Source organism: Opisthocomus hoazin, chromosome 18, assembly GCF_030867145.1.
Source record: "Opisthocomus hoazin isolate bOpiHoa1 chromosome 18, bOpiHoa1.hap1, whole genome shotgun sequence".
Taxonomy (NCBI): domain Eukaryota; kingdom Metazoa; phylum Chordata; class Aves; order Opisthocomiformes; family Opisthocomidae; genus Opisthocomus; species Opisthocomus hoazin.
Genome location: NC_134431.1, coordinates 19,330,190 through 19,348,227, shown reverse-complemented (window position 1 = coordinate 19,348,227; position 18,038 = coordinate 19,330,190). Strand labels below are relative to the sequence as shown.

Below are 18,038 nucleotides of genomic sequence, written 5' to 3'. Positions count from 1 at the left end.
GCCTCTGCGGGTCTGCGGCCTCTGTCCCTGGCACGGCAACGGGACGCGGCTTTGGCACTGTCATGGCTGAAAAGGGGCCCGGCTGGGGCTGCCCCCGGGGGCTGCTGGGATGGGGCTGGGGCTGGGGCTGGTGGGGGTGGGGATGGGATGGGGATGGGGATGGGATGGGATGGGGATGGGGATGGGGATGGGGATGGGGATGGGGATGGGATGGGGATGGGGATGGGACGGGGATGGGGATGGGGATGGGGATGGGGATGGGATGGGGATGGGACGGGGATGGGGATGGGGATGGGGATGGGGATGGGGATGGGATGGGATGGGGATGGGGTTGGGGCTGGGATGGGATGGGGCTGGGCATCAGCATCATCACCTGCAGCTGAGGGCTCAGAGCATTTAAAAGCTGCAGCTGGGGAGCTCCCACCCTGCCTGTGAGCTGGGTGATGCTGCTGGTGGGTGCAGGATACGGCTGGGTTCCAGGTGAGCGGGGGCTGCTCTGCACCGTGGCCGTGGGGCGCTGGGAGCGGTGGGGACGTTGGGCGGGCTGCAGGGGTCTGGCCCCTCTCCGTGCTGCTGGGCACCAGCCCCGGGCCATGGAGCAGAGCCCTGTCCCTGGCCGGGCGGGAGGCTGGGGTCCCCAGTGCGGGGGTCTGCTCCCCGGGGCTGGCACCGATCCACCCGTGGGACACGAGCTCCCAGCACTGCCAGCGCCCGGCTCGGCCCCTGCTGCCGCGGGTCCCCCTGCTGCTTTGCAGCTTATTGAACCCCGGAGCTCCGCGGCGCTCGCCTCTCGCCTCGCTGATACGAAGCGATTTGTCATGTGTTGGAGCAGCAAACGTGAAAGCCACCGGCCCGGTGTCAGCCAGCGCCGGCGGCAGGGGAAGGGCCCGGCGTGGCTGGCTGCCGGCGGGACGCGGCGGGAGCCACGCTCTGCTCTGCCGCCCGCGCTGGGTCTCGCCCGCAGGACCACGGTCCCAGGGCAGCGAGCGGCCCAGGAGGCTGCAGACACCCGGGGTGCTCCGTCGGGAGGGAAACTCCGAGCAGCTGCGGGGCGAGGGGCTGGCGCTGGACGCGCTGCCTGGCCGGGAGCAGGAGCAGCCGCCGCGCCGCAGCCGTCCCCGGCAGCGCCGTGGGGTTTGGGCTGCACCCGGCTGCTCCGCGTCGCGGCCGGGGGGAGAGGGAGCCGCAGGCATCGGCCATCGGTGCGGGAACAGCCAGCCCCCAGAGCAGGGAAGCGACGAGCCGGAGCTGCTCTGGGGAGAGCAAAAGGCTGCAAATCACCTCGAGTGGAGACGAAACAAATTGCTGTGCGGTGCAGTAATTTGCAAAACCTAGAGGCGAGCTTTAAAAATAACAGGTTTTATTAGAAGAGATTAATTTTATAGAGGTTATGTGAAATCTTGGGAGTGGGCGCTGGAGAAGAGGATCCTGCTGGATCTGCGTGCGGACCCAGCAGCGCCCGACCCCGGGGGCCATGCCCCAACCTCGGTGCGAGGGTCTCGCCACGCTCACGGCTGGGTTTGTGCCCGGAGGCGGTGGCTGGAGGCAGGTCTCGGCTCCCCGTCCCCGGGGAGGGCGGCTGGCGTGGGGCTGGAGCAGGATGGGCGGCTGGCAGCCCCTCGCTGCGCCCGGGAAGGGCCGAGCCCCCCGCCCAGCCCCTCCGGCTCTGCGGAGCGGGGGCAGCTGCCCGCGGGGGCCGCGTCTCCTCCGGGATGGCGAGGGTGCCCGATGGGCTGGAGCTGGGCACCCCTCCGCTCCCTGGGGTGCTGCCCCTGGCTCCGTCCTGGGCCCCATGGGTCTGGGGGCTGCTCGGGGGTCTGCCCGGGGAGGAGGGTGCCAGCAGGGCCCCTGGGCTCGCTCGCAAGCGGGCTGAGCTTAATATGCAAGTCACCGCTGGGGAGGAACCAGCCTCATGAAAATGCCATTTCCCCGCAGTCGCTCTTCTGGCCATTACCCTGCTTCAGACAAAAGCAATTTACTCTGCCGGTAATAAAGCAGGGCTGATAACGAAGCTGAGCAGAGCCATGACAGGCGGCCGGGCGACTGAGCCAGGCCAGCCTCGCCCCGTGCCGCCGGCCCAGCAGCCACGGGGAAAATCTCCGGGAGAGCCCCGGGAGACGCCGGTGCGGGGTCGCGGCAGGCGGCCGGGGGCCCGGCTGCGGGGATGTGGCCGGTTCCGGGCACCGGCACCGTGCCCAACGCAGGGGCCCGCTCCGTGGGCAAGGCGGGAGGGCGACCCGCGGGCACCAGCCCTCCCGGCAGGAGAGGGGCTGCGTGGGGGGCTGCATTTGTGCTGGGGAGGGGTGTCACGGGGGGTGAGCGGTGGGCCCTGCCCTGTGCCCCGGCTGTGGCGGGGACTTGAGCACCGTGGTGCCAGGGCAGCAGCCCGCTGTCTCGGTGCGACGTGCCCTGCCAGCCGTGGGGTGCCGTGCCCCGCCAGCCGTGGGGTGCCGTGCCCCGCCAGCCGTGGGGTGCCGTGCGGTGGCAGCCATGGGGTGACGTGCCCTGCCAGCCGTGGGGTGCCGTGCGGTGACAGCCGCCCCGAGCCCCACCGTCGTCCCGCAGGGAGCCCGGCAGGCTCAGCCTCCAGAGCCCGGCAGCCCGACGGCCGCGGTCTGGGCTCACTGGGAAGCCCATGCTGCAGCGGCAGCCCAAGGCCCCCTTCCCGATGGATGCAGCTCATTCCAGTTGCTCCCCCCCACCGGCCCCATTACGCGGGGGAGGGTGGTAATTCAGAGAACTTTCACGGGGGGAGAGACCGGAGCAGCAAACACCATCACGGCGCTGCCCATTTGCCACGTGCAAGCCCCAGCCAGCGGCGCCGGCACGGCCGAGACGGGCGGGACGCTGCCACTGCACCTGATGGATGGGTTTTATCAAGCGCTACAACAACCCAGAAGATTCTGCACCAACCCCTAGGGTGCTTCGGAGACCAAAGGTAATCCTTCACCCTTCTGCCTCTCCTGTCTTCCCGTCAGATCAACGCTGAAGGGCTCCTCCGTACAAAATCCAACCCACCATTAAGCACTGAATATGTATTTACAAAAGCCAAAGAGGGTAAAAGCTGAGCTGCAGCCCTGTCCTAGCTGGCAGCAAGCCACCGACTTCCATTTTTCCTGGAGAAGCAACCAGAAGTAAAGCCTGCACACAGGCAGGGCGGCAAGGGGAGGCACTCAGCTGCGGGTGCGGGCACCAGCAGCGGTGCCCGTGGTCCCCACGGCCGAGACGTGCTTTGGACGCTCACCCAGACCCCCAACAGCGACGCACAAAGCCTGTTCCACGTAAGAATCAGTTTATTGCTCTGGTTTTTGCGTTTCTGCTCTTGCTTCCAAATTTACAGCCAAGATCCGTCCCTTGGCTTCACGAGCATGAAGCTTCCACGCGTGCTGCCAGGAGTCGCGCCGGGGGAAGCCGACAAGCCCAGGAGACGGCGTGGCCGGAGAGCAGCCGAGGGCGGCAGCGCCTGCAGCGTCTCGGGGACGGAGCCGGAGGACGCGGGAGCTGGAGCACGCTGCAGCAGCTTCGCGGCGAGCCCGAGAGGTCTGAGGAACGGCCGGCAGGAACGGCCGGCGTCAGGGAGCGCGGAGGAGTCCTGGAGCACTCGCAGGGCGCAGAGCAGGGCTGCCGCGTGTCTGCGGCATCGCTCGCGGCTCCATGGTGAGACCCAGGGAGCACAGCGCCGTCGGCCGGTCTCGCAGCTGCTCTGAGCAAGCTGCAAGCTCTCAGGAACAGCCTGGACGCTTCCAACAGGACATGGTGTTCTTGCCAGTAATACCGGTGAGGAATTTATTGGAAATGCATTTTAACTTTTTTCTGATCTTAACTGGTTTTAAAAAAAGAGGTTTTTAATGCACCCCAAACTGGATTCTCTCCCTGGGAAAGGCTGAGGCCAGCAAACGCTTTTGTTTTGAGTTGGCAGCCGTTGTCCAGCTGGAGCGGGAGGGAGCGTCGCAGCCGTGCGGAGGCGGGGGCGGGGGCACCACCCGAAGATTGTGCTGGGAAGTCATTTCTGGACGATTCTCTTGGTGCTGGGGACCTTGAAGCAGGCGTGCTACGACCCTCGGATTTCCCTCCGGCGCCACGTGCAGAGAAGGACAAGGCAGGCGGAATCGGGGGCATGCACCCACCTCCTCCCCAAACACTGCTAAGACCCAAACTTCTGCCCGTGGGGAGGGTGCCCCAGCCGGGGCGATCCTTCCGCTGCCCCGGGACGGCTCGGGGCCACACGACGGGATCTCCCGGGCGAGCGCTATCCCGGTGGCTCCTCTTCCCGCGTGCCAGCCCGCGACGCTGCGCGCTCCCGCTGCCGCAGCAGTGCCAGCAGCCGCAGCGCGTTGCCGCGGCACTCGCCGCGCTGCCTGCCCGCCCCGGGCAGCTCCACCGGCCGCAGGCTGGCGTGGGGGGGCTCGTACCGGCCAGGGCAGCAGAGCTCGTTCAGCAGGAGCCAGGTGCTGTCAGGGTCCACGTGCATTAAGTGGAGGAAAACGCTTTGGAAAACAGCGGGAAGAAAGGAGAGAAGAGTAAGGAGCAGGCCTTTGGGCTGGCACCCGGCAGGGCCGTTAACAGAGAGCTCTGATGCTGTCTGCACCTCCGACAGCTGCACAGGCTCGGAGGCTTGTTAGAGCCATTAAAATGGCTCCCGTGCCCCAGAGAAGACGGCTCAGTGGCTGCGCATCCACTGGCAAGCTGGAGAAGAGCAGTCGCCACGCTGGGCAGTGAGCTCCTGGCACCAGCCAGGCAGCTGGCGAAGAACCGACCCAGGCTTTGGTCTCAGCTTCACGGCTGCTGCTGGCAAACGCCCTCCTAGGCCTGTCCCAGGCGCTGGAGAGGTGCCACCTACCTCCGCTGTGTAGGGGACAGTCGCTCCCGAAAGAAGGTGACCACGTTGTTCCCCACCCTCCCTGGGTGGTGGGGGCGAGGGGCCAACCCAGAGGGGCTTCTGTCCCCTTCCAGAGCTGGCAGCACCAGGGGCCTTCCTGGAGAGCTGCCCAGGCTGGGCCACCAGTAAACCTGAACGCTCCGCAGAGGGCTTTTTGCTGAGGGGGTCTCCTCTCATCCCACCTCCCTCTTAGCTGCCTCCGAACTTCCTGCCTTCTGCACAGCACCTTCCACAAAGCCCAATTTCCGTTTTTTTTAAAAAAACCCCAACCTTCATTAACAACAGAATGGAGGAAGGGAGGCACGCAGCTGCCTCTAAAGCTCTCTGCCTGCTGATGGCTCACACCCCGCATTTCAATACCCCAGGTTAAGAGGGCGGATTTGACTCCTGAGGACCCACTTCACGCTTCCGACCCCCGCTGCTACCGCAGATTCTGGGGAGAGTCCTGCTGGAGCAAACGGCTGATCTGCACGCCCTACACCCACTCCCTCCTTCTGCCAGCTCTCCCTGTTGGTCCCCTTTGGGCTTTGCCAGGCCTGCGTCAGGGTTTAACGCACAGAAGGCATCTTGGGCTTAACTGGTGTTGAGCTCTCTGGCTGTGCCATGCTCAAAATTAAGCCAGAAATCGCAGTCGCCTGACAGCACCGCGAGGCCTCTTCCTGCGTGGTGCTGAGTGCTCCGCTCTCCCACGGAGCCGATGAGCACCAAGGGTACGCAGCAAACTCGGGGGTCAGCCTTCCAGGACCACCGGTAAATGCCTAGCCATGCATCCTCCAGTCTCCAGTTTCTACTGGAATCGTGGGGCCGTGAGCTGGGCGAGGTAATGCGAAGCGGAATCAGAGGGTAAGGCTGTCTCTGTTCCTGCAGGACGCACAGGACAACTCCCCCCTCCAAAAATCAAAGCTCACCTGCTACAAAAGCCACACAAAATCCGGACCTGATTACTGTCAAAACTTCTCCCTGAAGAACTTTCATCCTACAGCGAGCTTGCTCCCTATGCAGAGCAGGCAGCTCCCCGCTGAAAGGGAGGGCAGTGCCACGGGTAACCTGAAAAAGCGCAGCAAGGAGATGCAGGCACTAGAAAGCTCCCTCTCTTCACAATAACCTTCTGGCCGTACGACTCATTACTCCACGAGCAGCCCACGCTGCTGCTTCCGCCTGTCCGCCGTTAACCACCGGCCTGTCTCTCCGCGCGGGTCTCCGAAGAGCGATGAGGGATGACGTTGTCCCTGCAAGCTGTCGGCAGCGTCCCCCCCCGAGGCGCTCGCCGTGCCTATCTGCCTGCTCCAGAGGAACCCAGCGGGAACGTGCTCCAGAGCGACAGCCGGGCTCGGCAGCCACTGCGCCTTCTGTCTGGGGGACGGCCAGAGGCAGGTGAGCTCGTGGGGCTCCCCTGTCTTTGTTACTGCGGCTCTGCTGACGGGAAAAGGGAGGACAGGCCCGGGCTGAGCGCCGGGCTGAGCGAAGCGCAGGCAGGGTCGCTGGGGCAGGCTCTAGAGCTTGCCCCTGCCAACGTCCCCGCGCCAGCTCTCCGAGCCCGCCGGCTGCCCGTGCCCTCCAGGCTCTGCCCGTGCTGGCTCGGCCCTGGCAGCGCGAGCGCACGGCTGCCTGCCGACAGCCAGCAGCAGGCCCTGGCTCGCGGCGCGCTGCTGCGCAGGGGTCAGCCTCGCTCCTTGCGGCTGGGCCGGACGGGGCCGGGCGAGGAAGATGGGTCGCTGTGAAGTGAACGTGAGAACAGGGAATCCTGCTCAGCTGGCTCCTGCTTCTCCAACACGTGCACAGCTTTGCCTCTTACACTGACAGCAAGATGCTCTGCTCCCCAACCTCTTCCCAGTCGGCTGCTCTGGAGAGAGCAAGCCCCAGGAGATTAGCTGGTCCCTGGAGAACTCCTCTGCCTCTTGAGCCCACGATGGCCCGAGGCCTGTGATTATCTCCTGATAACCCGGAGTGCTGCGCAGCTTAAAGAACAACTTGACTTTTACATGTTCAAACTAACTCTGGGGTAGTTTCTAAGCAACCTGTTTCCATGGCAAAGAATCCTGGGGTTAATCCAGGTTTGTTTTCTGTTGTTTTTCACTTAAATATCATTTTATTGAATTTTGCTTTGTGCAGGTGGCTGCTTTAGTTTACTTCAGCCCAGCTTGCAAATGACAGCTGTCAATAAGTATCCAATAACTACATAATCAAACCAAAAGGGGTACGCTGCATGATCAACGTGGGTATCTAAAAAGGTCCAAAAATAGCTCATATTTGTTCCAGTTGTGCTAAATAACTACTTCTGCTAGCACAGAGCAGAGTTTGGCTATTCTTTTGCCTTGTCTTTTCCCAAGCTTTAAGCAAAGCCACGGCCCAGTGACCAGGCTGGCAGAAGGACAAGGCTGTCCGGCTTCTGCATCTCCGAATGGTTCACAGATACAGGCCACCACAGGCACGGGGGAAGCTACTTCTGCATCCTGGAAAAAAACCCATTCCTATTCAGACTGTTGACCAAAAGGTCAAATGCTAAACTTCACAGGCTGTAAACATTTCTTAGGAGTTAACTGTAAATTTCAAAATCAAAAAAATGCAGTATTTGTGTTGACATAGGCCTCTGACAATTTCTTAGTCTCTTTTCCTTTTAAGTTTGTTGTGTGGTGTGTTTTTTTTTTTTTCCCCCAAAGTGAAAAGCTTGTCAGGGATGATGCAACTTAACAAATTGCTGAGAAGCTCAGATTTACATCTTGTGACTGCCTGTTTACACCACCTTCCCCCCACACCACCCACCCTTTGCTGCTCAGCTGTTTCTGGTCACTTCACCCACAGCTGCCCTGGCTTACTTCCAATGGCAGCCAAGGTGTAGCTAGCGTTCCCTAGCCTTCCCAAACACCTCTCCAGTATTCTTTTTTTTCTTCAAGCTCTGGATAATATTCCTTTGCTGGAATACTCCCAGCAGTCATCTTATAATAAAGCTTATTGTCCCATTTTCTGCTCCTCAGACAGGCTGGAGGATTTTTTTCCCAGCGTCTATTTTTTCCTGTTGAGCATTGCATGAAGCTGCAGTTACAAAATTCGTTTACTCCCACTGGTTCATCTAATAAAACTCCAGGGTCCCATAAATGGGATTAAGCAGCCTCCTTGGGGCATGGTAACATCCTTGGAAGACAGCCAAAATGCCCTTTTTTTTTTTTTTCTCCCCAGCTGCAGCACCTTGGCCAAAAATTCCTGCTCAGCCCTTCGCATACCTACAGAATCCTCACTTCGTCAGTGTGGGGAGTTATTGGAGCTGCGACTGACTTTGTAAGAGCTGACCTTGTTCTTGGCAGGTCACAACTCATAGCTGAGCAAGAATCCAGAAAGCTGAGCAAAGGCCAGTTAGTATAAATCAACATGGCAAGCTGATTCCAAACACCCTTTTTACCTTGTATGATTTCTGCAGTGATAAAGCTGAGTTATGTGACGTATGTTGGCTCTCGTGCTGTGGCTAAGATTAGTTCTGGTCTATCTGTTTTTAGCAGCATTTAAAATGCAGAATTTTTCATGTACGGGGCTGATAACGTTGCTCTTGCCTAAACGGAAAGGGCCTTACGTGTGACAATCTGTGTCAGTTTGCAGGGTGACTTTCCGGCACACGGAGGGAGCGCACGGAAAAGGACGGGAGGTTACAGGCGTCTGGCGGTGAAGCAGCTGGAGAAAGGCAGCCGAAGAACGGCTCAGAAGTGATTCTTCTCCTGGTGTGTGAGCTGATTGTTATGGGGCAAACTAATCTTGACTTTTCCAAGCTGAAACCTCGTATCACGTGCACTACAGTTAAAAGTGACTGTGATATGTTTAACTCTGATCCATCCAGGTTCTAAGAGCAGAGATCAGACAGGGCTAAACCAAAAGGAGAGCGAAAAGTACAAGTACTGCCATATGCATGGCTAGTACCAGGCCAGACATGATGCACGCCTCAGTGCACACACGTGTCTGGCCAACAGAGCTATACGTGAGAGAGCTGTTCACAGAAGACCTTGCTTTGTTCAGTGAAATATGTAATGCACGGTGCATCAAAGGCATGGGGGGAGCAGCATAACATGTGGCATTTTGCCCTTAAAACAGAATAAAAATAATATACAGGAGAAAAATGTTACTTGCCCTAAACTTTGCTGCCCTTTTTCTCCAACAACATTGAGCCTCCTTCACAATACAGCTTCTAATGACCCTATCACATCATAGGGCTAATTCAGTATTTTCCCCCTACCCCTGCTGTGGGGGGAAATTGCATGGCTTTTCAGACTGCTTTGTTAATGATTTAAAAGCTTAAGATTCCAAATACCCAGCTAAATCCTGGCGTTCTGCTTTCCATTCCAGCATTGCTTACACAGATGAATGCTTTATTGTATTGAGGGTATGCAAGCCCACAGTGAAGAACCCCTCTGCAGAACAAATGCTGCTGAAGCCTGCTGCGATGCAGTAAAAGCCACCAAGGTAAAAATAAACCTATTCTCACCAGCGCAGGACTGCAAACAAAGGCACAGGTACAGCTTTGAGAGCGCGCTCCGTCTAAACCGCTGCCCAGCCACACAAAAGCCCTTCTCGCCCTGCAGCCCCGGGAGCCCTGCGCGCAGGTGAAGGGAGCTGGCAGCTCTCCCCTTTCCAGCAGCCGGTCCTCCGAAATCCGCAGCGCCCGCTGCGCCTGCCCACCCCGGCTCCCTCTCCCGCAGGGCAGGGGAGGCTCGGCCAGAGGGAGGGGGACCTTCACCCCGGCCCTTCACGGCCCCACGGAACGAGCGGGGCTCTCGCGCCTGCCCTTCAGCAGGCAGAGGTGCTCGGCTTTCGTTTCGCTCTCCATATCCTGTAACCGGACTCGTTTTGTCTGCTTAAATCTCTGGCATTGTTTCCAGGTGACAACGTGTGACAATAGTGATTTCTCATCCTGACAGCAGAACATGCTGAGCAGGATCTTGTACACCAAGCAGCAAAGCATGTCTGTCAACACTTCACAGAGCTGATGTGTGTTCACCAGAAGCGTTTGTGCTCTTTTAACCTCTCCCAGCCTGCTCAGGGTTAAGACTGACAGCTTCCCAAACAAACTCCGCTCCACCTGGCAGAGCCTGGCTGACGTGATCCCAGGAGCCCAGGGAAAACAGAAGGATAACAGAAGCAAATCCCCCAGCCTGCAGCAGGTATTAAGTGATAAAATACATGGGAATGCCTGGCACATCCTCTCGCACAGCTGTCTTCCCCTCCGCAGTTTTATGCCACCAGTGGGCCACGAGCCCTACGTATTCCAGCAGAGGCGGCGGTTAGAAAAAAACAAGTAGCACATCTTTCCCCTCTGTCCCCAAATGCGCTGCCAGGTAATCTGCAAGTCAGCTGTAACTTGTGGGCAAGATAACCACTCTAGCTCATTTTGGGCAGTAACTGATACTCCACCAGAGAGAGGGGCTACCTTCCGTGAGAGACCCTGCTGTACAGGACTCGAACGTGCCGGAGGGAGGAATGGGAAAGGTGCAAAAGGAAAGGGGTCACTGTGCTCCCTCTGTCCCACACTATTTGTACACCTGATACACCTGCAGTTAAGAGACATTACCTCTGGGCAGCTTCTTGCAGCTTCATGGGTTGCTTGGCACTGAGGTAAATCAGGCAGGCATCTGCCACTTTATTCAGGTCACTCTCGCCTGCAGAAGTGGAACAGAAAAGAAGGGTAGGACGCAACCTACTCAGCGGCTGCTGCCTAACAGAATCAGCTCTAAATTGGCAGCAAGAGGCTTCTGAGCCTTTGAACTGTCTGACCCCCAGCTCTTCTGACCTCGCCTCTTAAGCATCTTGCTGCAAAGCCAGGAAAGCAATCAAGGGCATTGAGAAGGGAAGAGAGTAACTAGCCAGCACAGCTTCTCCCTCATCAAAGTCAGCTCCAGAAATTCAGCCTAGGAGCATTTCAGAGAGTTCCATTCAGTAGAAGATGTGATGTGCTGCATTTAAAGGGTCACCCAGAGAGATGTCCCAAAATGGAACAAGTCAAGTTAGCCAGAAGTCGTATCTGGGCTTCAGTTCTTCAGTTAAGAACAAAGCATGGCCCAACAGGCCCAGCTGCAGCAAGCCAGGCACCCCATTTTACACCCACGTCTCACGCACAAGTGAGACGAGCAGCCAGATTCTGCAGGGTGCTGGGAATCTTCTCTCTCCTTTGTCTCTTAGGGAGTAAAGAGTGACGAGCCTCTCCATACAGAGCTCTCACAGAGGACAGATTAAGGCCCAGCAGGACTGGAACGGGATGAGGCTGGGGAAGATCAGGAAATCAATCCCATGGGGCAGAAGAAGGATAAGAAGTGCAGGCCTGGTCAGATGAGATGAAAGGAGAAGAGGTAAGTCCGGCAGAGATCTCACACAACCTGTATTTTCCCTGGTACTCACCCATGTCCAACTTCTCGCACAGAGAGCCCAGTCCCTGCAACACAGCCAGCTGCAGCTTGAAGGCAAGCGTGTGGTTGTACACCGGCCCGGCTCTGGCACTTGCTGGGGCCTGGCTGAGGAGGGAACTGGTCAGCTTAGGCAGGACATCCTTGGAGAACCTCTGCCTCAGAAAGTCCCCACACCATTCAGCCAGGGTACACAGCACCTGGTGGAGAAACATCAGTTACTGGAGGGTACATGCACGTACAGGTCTGGGAGGAGCTCAGCAGCCCTCACCAGCCCGGGGGATGAGGCAGTCATTCTGCCTCGATAATTGTTTTGCGGTGGAGAGCAAGGTGACCACACCGGGCAGAGTTTCCCACAATGAGCAGAAGGCGAATGCTCGGCGGAGAGGCTGTGACCTGCACCCTGCTCCGCAGTGTCACACCGCCGACCTCCGGGGCCTGCCCCGCTCTCGCCAGCACAGGAACAGTACGAGTGGGTGTGAAGTCTTACTCAGAATTGCTGAGGCAGCCTCTGATGGAAGAGGCCATTAAAATATCCGTCACCTTTGTGGTGGCAACAGCCCATCTTCACCAGCATGCCAGAGAACAGAGAGGCCAGCTGGCTACAGCACAGGGCACCCAGCACTACTGGTGTGGGCCCGGCATAAAAACCAAACTGGCACAGAGAACGGCCTTAAAGACATGCAAAAATGAAGGGGGGGGGATCCATGGGGCCAACCCGCATGGCCAGAACACGGCTCTCTCTTGGAACTTCACTAAGCTCGTGGCCTTAGCGTGCAGGACTGAGATGCTGGTTATGCTGCATTTGGCTTACACTGATGCTACACTTCCCACCCTGAGAGCTAGGAAGGAAGACACTCCTGGGGGACTTCTTACAACAAAACCCAAACTCGGTGCTAACTGCAACAATTCCTTGAACTTTTCAAGAGTTAACTGGTTTTTGTGTAGCGATCTCTCCCTTCTTTGAGGGCAGGCACATGTGAGGTATGGCTACTCTGAAATTCTAGTGTATTGCTTCCTGAATTTGGGGAATCAAAACTCTCCTTTATTCACATTGAAGGATTCTAAAATGAACCTCGTTTTGCGCAGCAGAGGACGCCCTGCGAAGCCCTGGGACTGGCAGCCTCTGGAAACATGCTGTATTGTCCCGCTTGTGAGCCACGAAGAGAACGCAGCCAGCTGACATGGTCAGGAGCTCGTTAATGGCACTGTTAAGAGACTCAGTCTTTGCTTAACCTCTCCCCTCCCCCACCAATGCCTCAACCGCGAAGCAACCCCTTCTCTTCAGTCTGTGGCTTCCAAAGGTGGGTGCAGAGACTGTGGCTCCAGCGGGGCAAGCTGCACTGCACAGCGCCTCTGGCAGCTGCTTAGGCTGTGAAGGAACTGTTGTTCTCTTCCCTGCAATAACCACTCATACTGCTGCTTCTCCCAGGAGCAGCGGCAAGGGTTCACCTGTGCCCAACCTGCAGTGGGAGTGGCACAAGCCTACCCACTGCAGGGTGGTGGCCCTGTGCTCCGAACCACATGTAAAAACCACTCCACAAGCTGGGCGCTTCCCTCACGGGTCACAGCAACGCCGGGGCCGCCTGCCTGCTGGGCACCAGCGCGAGGGCTGTTGGCAGAGATCTGCTGCTGTACCTTGAAGGCTCTGAGCACTGCCAGGGGGTCATCGCTGATCAGCCGGGTGACGAGAGCTGGCCAGACACGATGAGCCATGGGGAGCAGATGGTTTCCGTGAGGATGCAGCACAGTCACGCAGAGCTCCAGCACGTCCAGGACCTGGGCAGGAGGGGCAGGAAACACTTCCAGAGCGCTGCAGTGCCAGCACCACCAGGCATCCAGGTGGGTCCCCAGCATCACGCTGGGCAGCCGGGAGAAAGCAGGGTTGTAATAAGACACAGAACAGTTTTACCTCAGCATGAACTGGGATGAGTGGACAGGGCACAGAGCACAGGCCTGTCCAGAGAGGGACGGGGAGCACAGTGACATAACTTGTGCTGGCCTGCAGAGCCGGGCTGGAACGAGGGCGTGATTCCTGGCCTGATCTGGCAGGCTGAGCTGTGCCCTGGGACCCCACCACTCCCGTGGCACGGCAGCAGGATCACCGGGCAGGGCTGGGGCCTCTGCGCTAAGAGTCCAGGTTGGGCCTCACTGCTGCGTTTTCTGTCTCGTTTTGCAGTTTAAAAGGAGGCCACATTAAAGTATTTCCATAATTACAGAAACCCAGGCTTTTAGCCCTGCTTATCATCACTCCAGCAACTTCAGAAACGTTCATCAGTCTGTGCACTACAGTATGAGGAAGGGGGATGGGAGGCCTAGCTGGGCAAAAGATGCTTCTGCTTCCTCCACCAAAGGCTGAGGCACCAGACTTGACTATCAAGCACCAAGGGAAGGTTCCTGATATGAAGCCACCCCCAAGAGTCTGTTCAGCCTGGCTGCCATTCCTAAACCAGACTACTCCCAGAAAACTCTTTCCCCTTCTCTTGCCAACGCTTGTGTCCTGAACAGGCATATGGCAGCACCAACCTCGCCACAGCGGGAAGCCCCACGTGCATCCTGCACATGTTGACAAACTACAGACCCCTGTGTGGGCACCATCTGTCCCCTCAAAGCCGGCGTTTACTAACCTTCAGCCGCACTCGGAGGTTCCCGTCAGACAGCAAGTGGATGCACCTCTCCATCACGTCTTTGGCCAGCTGAGCATGGGCTGGCAGTGGTGCTTCTCCTGTGTCGGGGTTGTTTGGCTCCATCTTAGCAAGGGGGGGAACCTCATCTGGAAGATGAAACCATCACTGAAGCCATGAAAACGACTTGGACGTTCTGGGAGGTCACAAGACCCACCCACAACTACTGTGCAAATTCCCAAGTGAGGCCTTTGGCATTTTTTGACATATTCAGATATCGTCAAATCTGCGCTCCAGTTGTGAGAGTTAAGTGTCAGATTCAGTTAAGAGTGTGGGACTAGGGAAGGTTTGCTTTCTCTACCGGACAACGCAGCTGGTCTGACATTTGGGACTCATGTCCCATTGATTTTTACTAAAAATGAAAAGCCTGGATATTTAAAGACGAAGTATTTAGAGGTCAGGATTGCAGCACAGCCCAGTAAAGACTAAAAAGTTATCTATGTGAATGTCTGCAGGCCCTGCCAAGGCCAATGGAGAAGGGAGTGGTGGCATCGTTAGCCAGGAGAAAATGGTACAGGGATTCCCAAGGGAGGGCGAGGAAAATGCAGCAGGATCCTGGAAAGAGGAACTTTGGGTCCCGAACGCAAAAGGCCCGCTGTGAGGTAAGGAAAAACATGGTGTGCTTGTGTCTTAGAGCTAGACAAGCCTCGATGTGCAAACATTTCACTCCCCCGCCCCCGCACCGAACAAAGCAAGAACACCCAGCAGCACCCTACATGGGCTTCGGTCAGCTCAAAGCAGACCTGGGACTGTCAGCAGTGTGCGAGGCACTCAGCCTGGTGCCGCGTCCCATCTGACAGAAGGCGACCTCAGAGGTCGCTGTCTTTCTCCAAGCTGAACATACTGACCTGCCTCCTCATCCCCTGGGTCAGGAAGATTGCCCTCTGCGATCTGCTTCTGTCTGACATAGTCGAGGAAGAATTGCTCCACTTCTTGCTTTGTCACCACCTGCTGCCCCTGGGACAAAGTCCTGCTCCGCTGCTCGGCAGTCGGCCTTTGCTGGTGTTCCTCACCGCAGGACGGTCCAAACCACTGGACTGCAAAAGAGCAACTGATACGTCACTAAGCAGTCATGACCCCCTCCTGCAAGTCAGCAAGGTGCCACAGGTTCCTCGAGAGATGAGCACGGCGCTCAAGTCTCTTGGGATGGAACTACAGAGTCAGGCACCTGCTGCCACGTCACCACGACCTCCCTGATGTACGAGACTGCTAAAACCCTGACGCAAACAGGAGCACACTCCACCTGCTTCCACAGAACGTTTAACGGAGCGGCAAACCCACCCTTCCTCAGCCACCACAGGCCACGATCCTGGCAGTCTGCAGGCCAGAGCAGCAGAAATCAGCTGTGGAGAGGGGGAGCTACAGGCGGTCTCTGCTCAGGAGCTGGCCCATCACACTGCAGTACCTCAGCTACTTCAAATCTTGCACGGCAAGTCGAAAGGTCAAAGACAAGTACCCTTAATTACAGTAAGACCGAATCACGTAAAATAAGCATCACTTAGATACCTAAAGCTGCCATCACTGAGTGGAGGACCCGGAGGAAAGTGGAAGCCTGGCTACTGTAAGACTGATCTAGTGCCGACAAGACGTCCTGGATAACGTCTTCTACCAGAGGCAGCAAGCTGGCATCGGAATGCCGGAGCATGGTGTCCAGGACCTGGGAAGCGTGTGGCTGATGTGCCAGCTGGCGCAAATTCAGGGAAATCCCGTTCACCAGATAGTCAGAATTCTCATTAATCAAAGACCGCACAGAGTCATAACCGCAGGCCTCGCATATGTCTACCAGCGTCCCCAGCGCCGTCTCGCTGATGAGCAGAGTCTTGTCACCAGCCTTTTCCAACACAGGGTAGAGAGCTGACAGCAGAAGCAACCGGAACTCCTTCCCGAGGGCAGCAGCGAAGCAGCCGACGCCTTCCAGCTGGATGCAGATCTGCCAGATGTTGCTGTTCATGGTGCGGGTCGTTACCTGCGGCTCTGGGGACGGAAGGAGAAGGCCGTTGCACACGCCTCCCGGACGGGCAGTGAGTCCTGAACGTTGCACAGACTGCTCCTGGCTGATTTCTTCTGTATCAATGCTGGTGATCAAATACCAGTTCGCCTGGTCTGTGTACTCGTCGAGAATGGACGTTACGGACGCTTTGAGATCATCCATGTTCAGCGAATCTTCCCTTTCCTGAAGGACATCCACTCCCACTCCAGCAGCTCCTGCGATCAGCTCATTGAGGACCATGGCTGCCTGCTTTCGGTACAGGGCAGATTCTCCGTACAGCCCCATGAAGTGGTCCACGAGCAAATAGAGGTTCCCGTAGTAGCCAAGAACGCGACAAACTTGCTGAAGGAGCCGGAAAACTTTCTCCTCCGTGAAGAAGCGGAAGTATTTCTTCTGGCATCCGCCCTTCAGCACAGCGTGCTGCAAGGAGCCCGAAGGCCCGCAGGCGCTCTCGCAGCCCCAGCGTCTGTCTTCCACTATCTTCACGTCTGTCACGTCCAGCTCCAGAACCTGCATCAGCGCCTTGGACAGACGGTGGAGGTGGGATACGGAGTTGAGGACGATGTTAATCTTGGGGCCCAGCAGCTTCAAATAGCCAAGCAACAAGCTCAAAGTGGAAAACTTGCCCATGTCATCCTCAGAGTTCATCAGGCGAGGAAGAGCTGTGGCAAGGGAATGGAGGTTCTCGGAGAGGACGTCAGCAAGAGCCCTGTTCTGTGCCACGATCCTCTGCTCTGCAATGCCCTGCAGAACCTCGTTACACCGGCTTTGGACTTCGCTGTTTTCATCGGTCACCAGCCCAACCAAGGCCTTTAAGAGATGACTGAACGAGCCCACCAGCGACCGGCTGCAGTTCCTCAGTAAGTGGTGGACCAGCTCCACCAGCTCCAGTCTGACTTTCCAGTGTGGGTGAACTGAAGAAAATTCAACCATTTTATGCAGGAGGAGAGAGAGTTTTTCGGCAGTACTTTTACTCCAATCAGGTCCTCTATGGACCATTAGTTCTGTTATTCTGCTTCGTTCCGCTGGCAGCTTTTCTTTATTCTTCGGGACTCTGGCTAGCTGCGCATCAGCCATGACCAAGCCAACAATCAGATAAAAGAGTCTGATGGCAGAAACGGTGGTTTTGTGACCTTGTTTGATGTCTCCAGTAACAACCCGAGACAGCGTAATGGAAATCCCAGGCAGAAAAGAAGCAAACAAATCCCCGCACTGCTGTGCCTCGTCCTCGTCCAGGTGCCGATGCTCCTGGCAGTCACACTGCAGAACTAGGACCTGCAGGCACTTCAAAGCAGAGATCTTAATTTGCTTTGCTTTTTCTTGCTCTGCTAGGCCTAGAAGCAAAGACACAGCAAATCCTAAGAGGGGGAGGGTGGAAGGTTGATACAGGGACAAGATGACATCCCCGTACGCTGAATGCATCAGGGTGTGGAGGGCCTGGATTACGGCCAGCTTCAGCTCCTCTGACAGCGGGGCGGGTTTGCTCGAGCCGGACAGCGGAGCGAGGCACGTGCAGAGCTCAGAGAAAAGCTCCTGCAGGAGCTCCTGCTTCTTCACGCACGTCGCCGCGAGGACGGAGGAGATGCACTGCAGCACGCTCTGCACCAGGCGCTCCTGCTTGGGCCCCGGCACCTTGAGGGCGAAGCGCAGCGGGAAGAGGACGTACTCCTGCAGCTCCTGGAGGGCCGCGGCCCCCACCGCTGCCAGGCGGGCCTGCAGCCGCGCCACGTTCTCCACGCTCTGCGCCCTGGTCAGCTGCACGCAGGCGGGCCGCAGGGCCCCGAAGGCCTCCTGCGGGGTGTCGAAGACAACCATGCCGGGGAGGCGGGGGGGGGGGGGGGGTAGGCAGCCGGCGCAGCGCCGGGCCGGGCGGCAGCGGCCTGCAGCCCGCGCCCTGCGGCAGCCTCAGGGGCTCCGTGCCGGGGCCGCGCCCGCCGCGCTCGGGGCCGGGGCAGCCCCCGACGGCCGACGCGCCTACCTGCTCCCGTAGCGGGGCGGCCACGTGCCGGAAGTGACGGTGAGAGAACCTGGACCGTCAGCGCGATAAAGCGAGCCCACCGAAACGCGCCGGGGGGAGCGTTGTGAGATAAGTCCCGGGTGTGCGC

The 18,038-nt window shown here is 58.0% G+C and overlaps 1 protein-coding gene across 1 annotated transcript; it reads right to left on the bottom strand.

The window, feature by feature from the left end:
* Window positions 1–3,255: 3,255 nt before the first annotated feature.
* Window positions 3,256–17,759, bottom strand: TTI1 (TELO2 interacting protein 1). Its single transcript, XM_075438337.1, has 7 exons — window positions 15,450–17,759; window positions 14,792–14,980; window positions 13,887–14,032; window positions 12,898–13,038; window positions 11,255–11,459; window positions 10,431–10,518; window positions 3,256–4,487 (listed from the first exon to the last, which is right to left on the bottom strand). Exons 1-7 carry the CDS (start codon window positions 17,746–17,748, stop codon window positions 4,250–4,252), a joined length of 3,306 nt encoding a protein of 1,101 aa, XP_075294452.1. The 5' UTR covers window positions 17,749–17,759; the 3' UTR covers window positions 3,256–4,249.
* Between the last annotated feature and the right edge of the window lie 279 nt (window positions 17,760–18,038).

Coding starts and splice junctions, on each gene's coding strand:
- TTI1 (XM_075438337.1), bottom strand. CDS start 17,748: ATGGTTGTCTTCGACACCCCGCAGGAGGCCTTCGGGGCCCTGCGGCCC. Junction 14,033..14,791: donor CCCAGGGGATGAGGAGGCAG/GTCAGTATGTTC, acceptor TTCATCTTCCAG/ATGAGGTTCCCCCCCTTGCT. Junction 11,460..12,897: donor CAGTGCTCAGAGCCTTCAAG/GTACAGCAGCAG, acceptor TTTCTCCACCAG/GTGCTGTGTACCCTGGCTGA.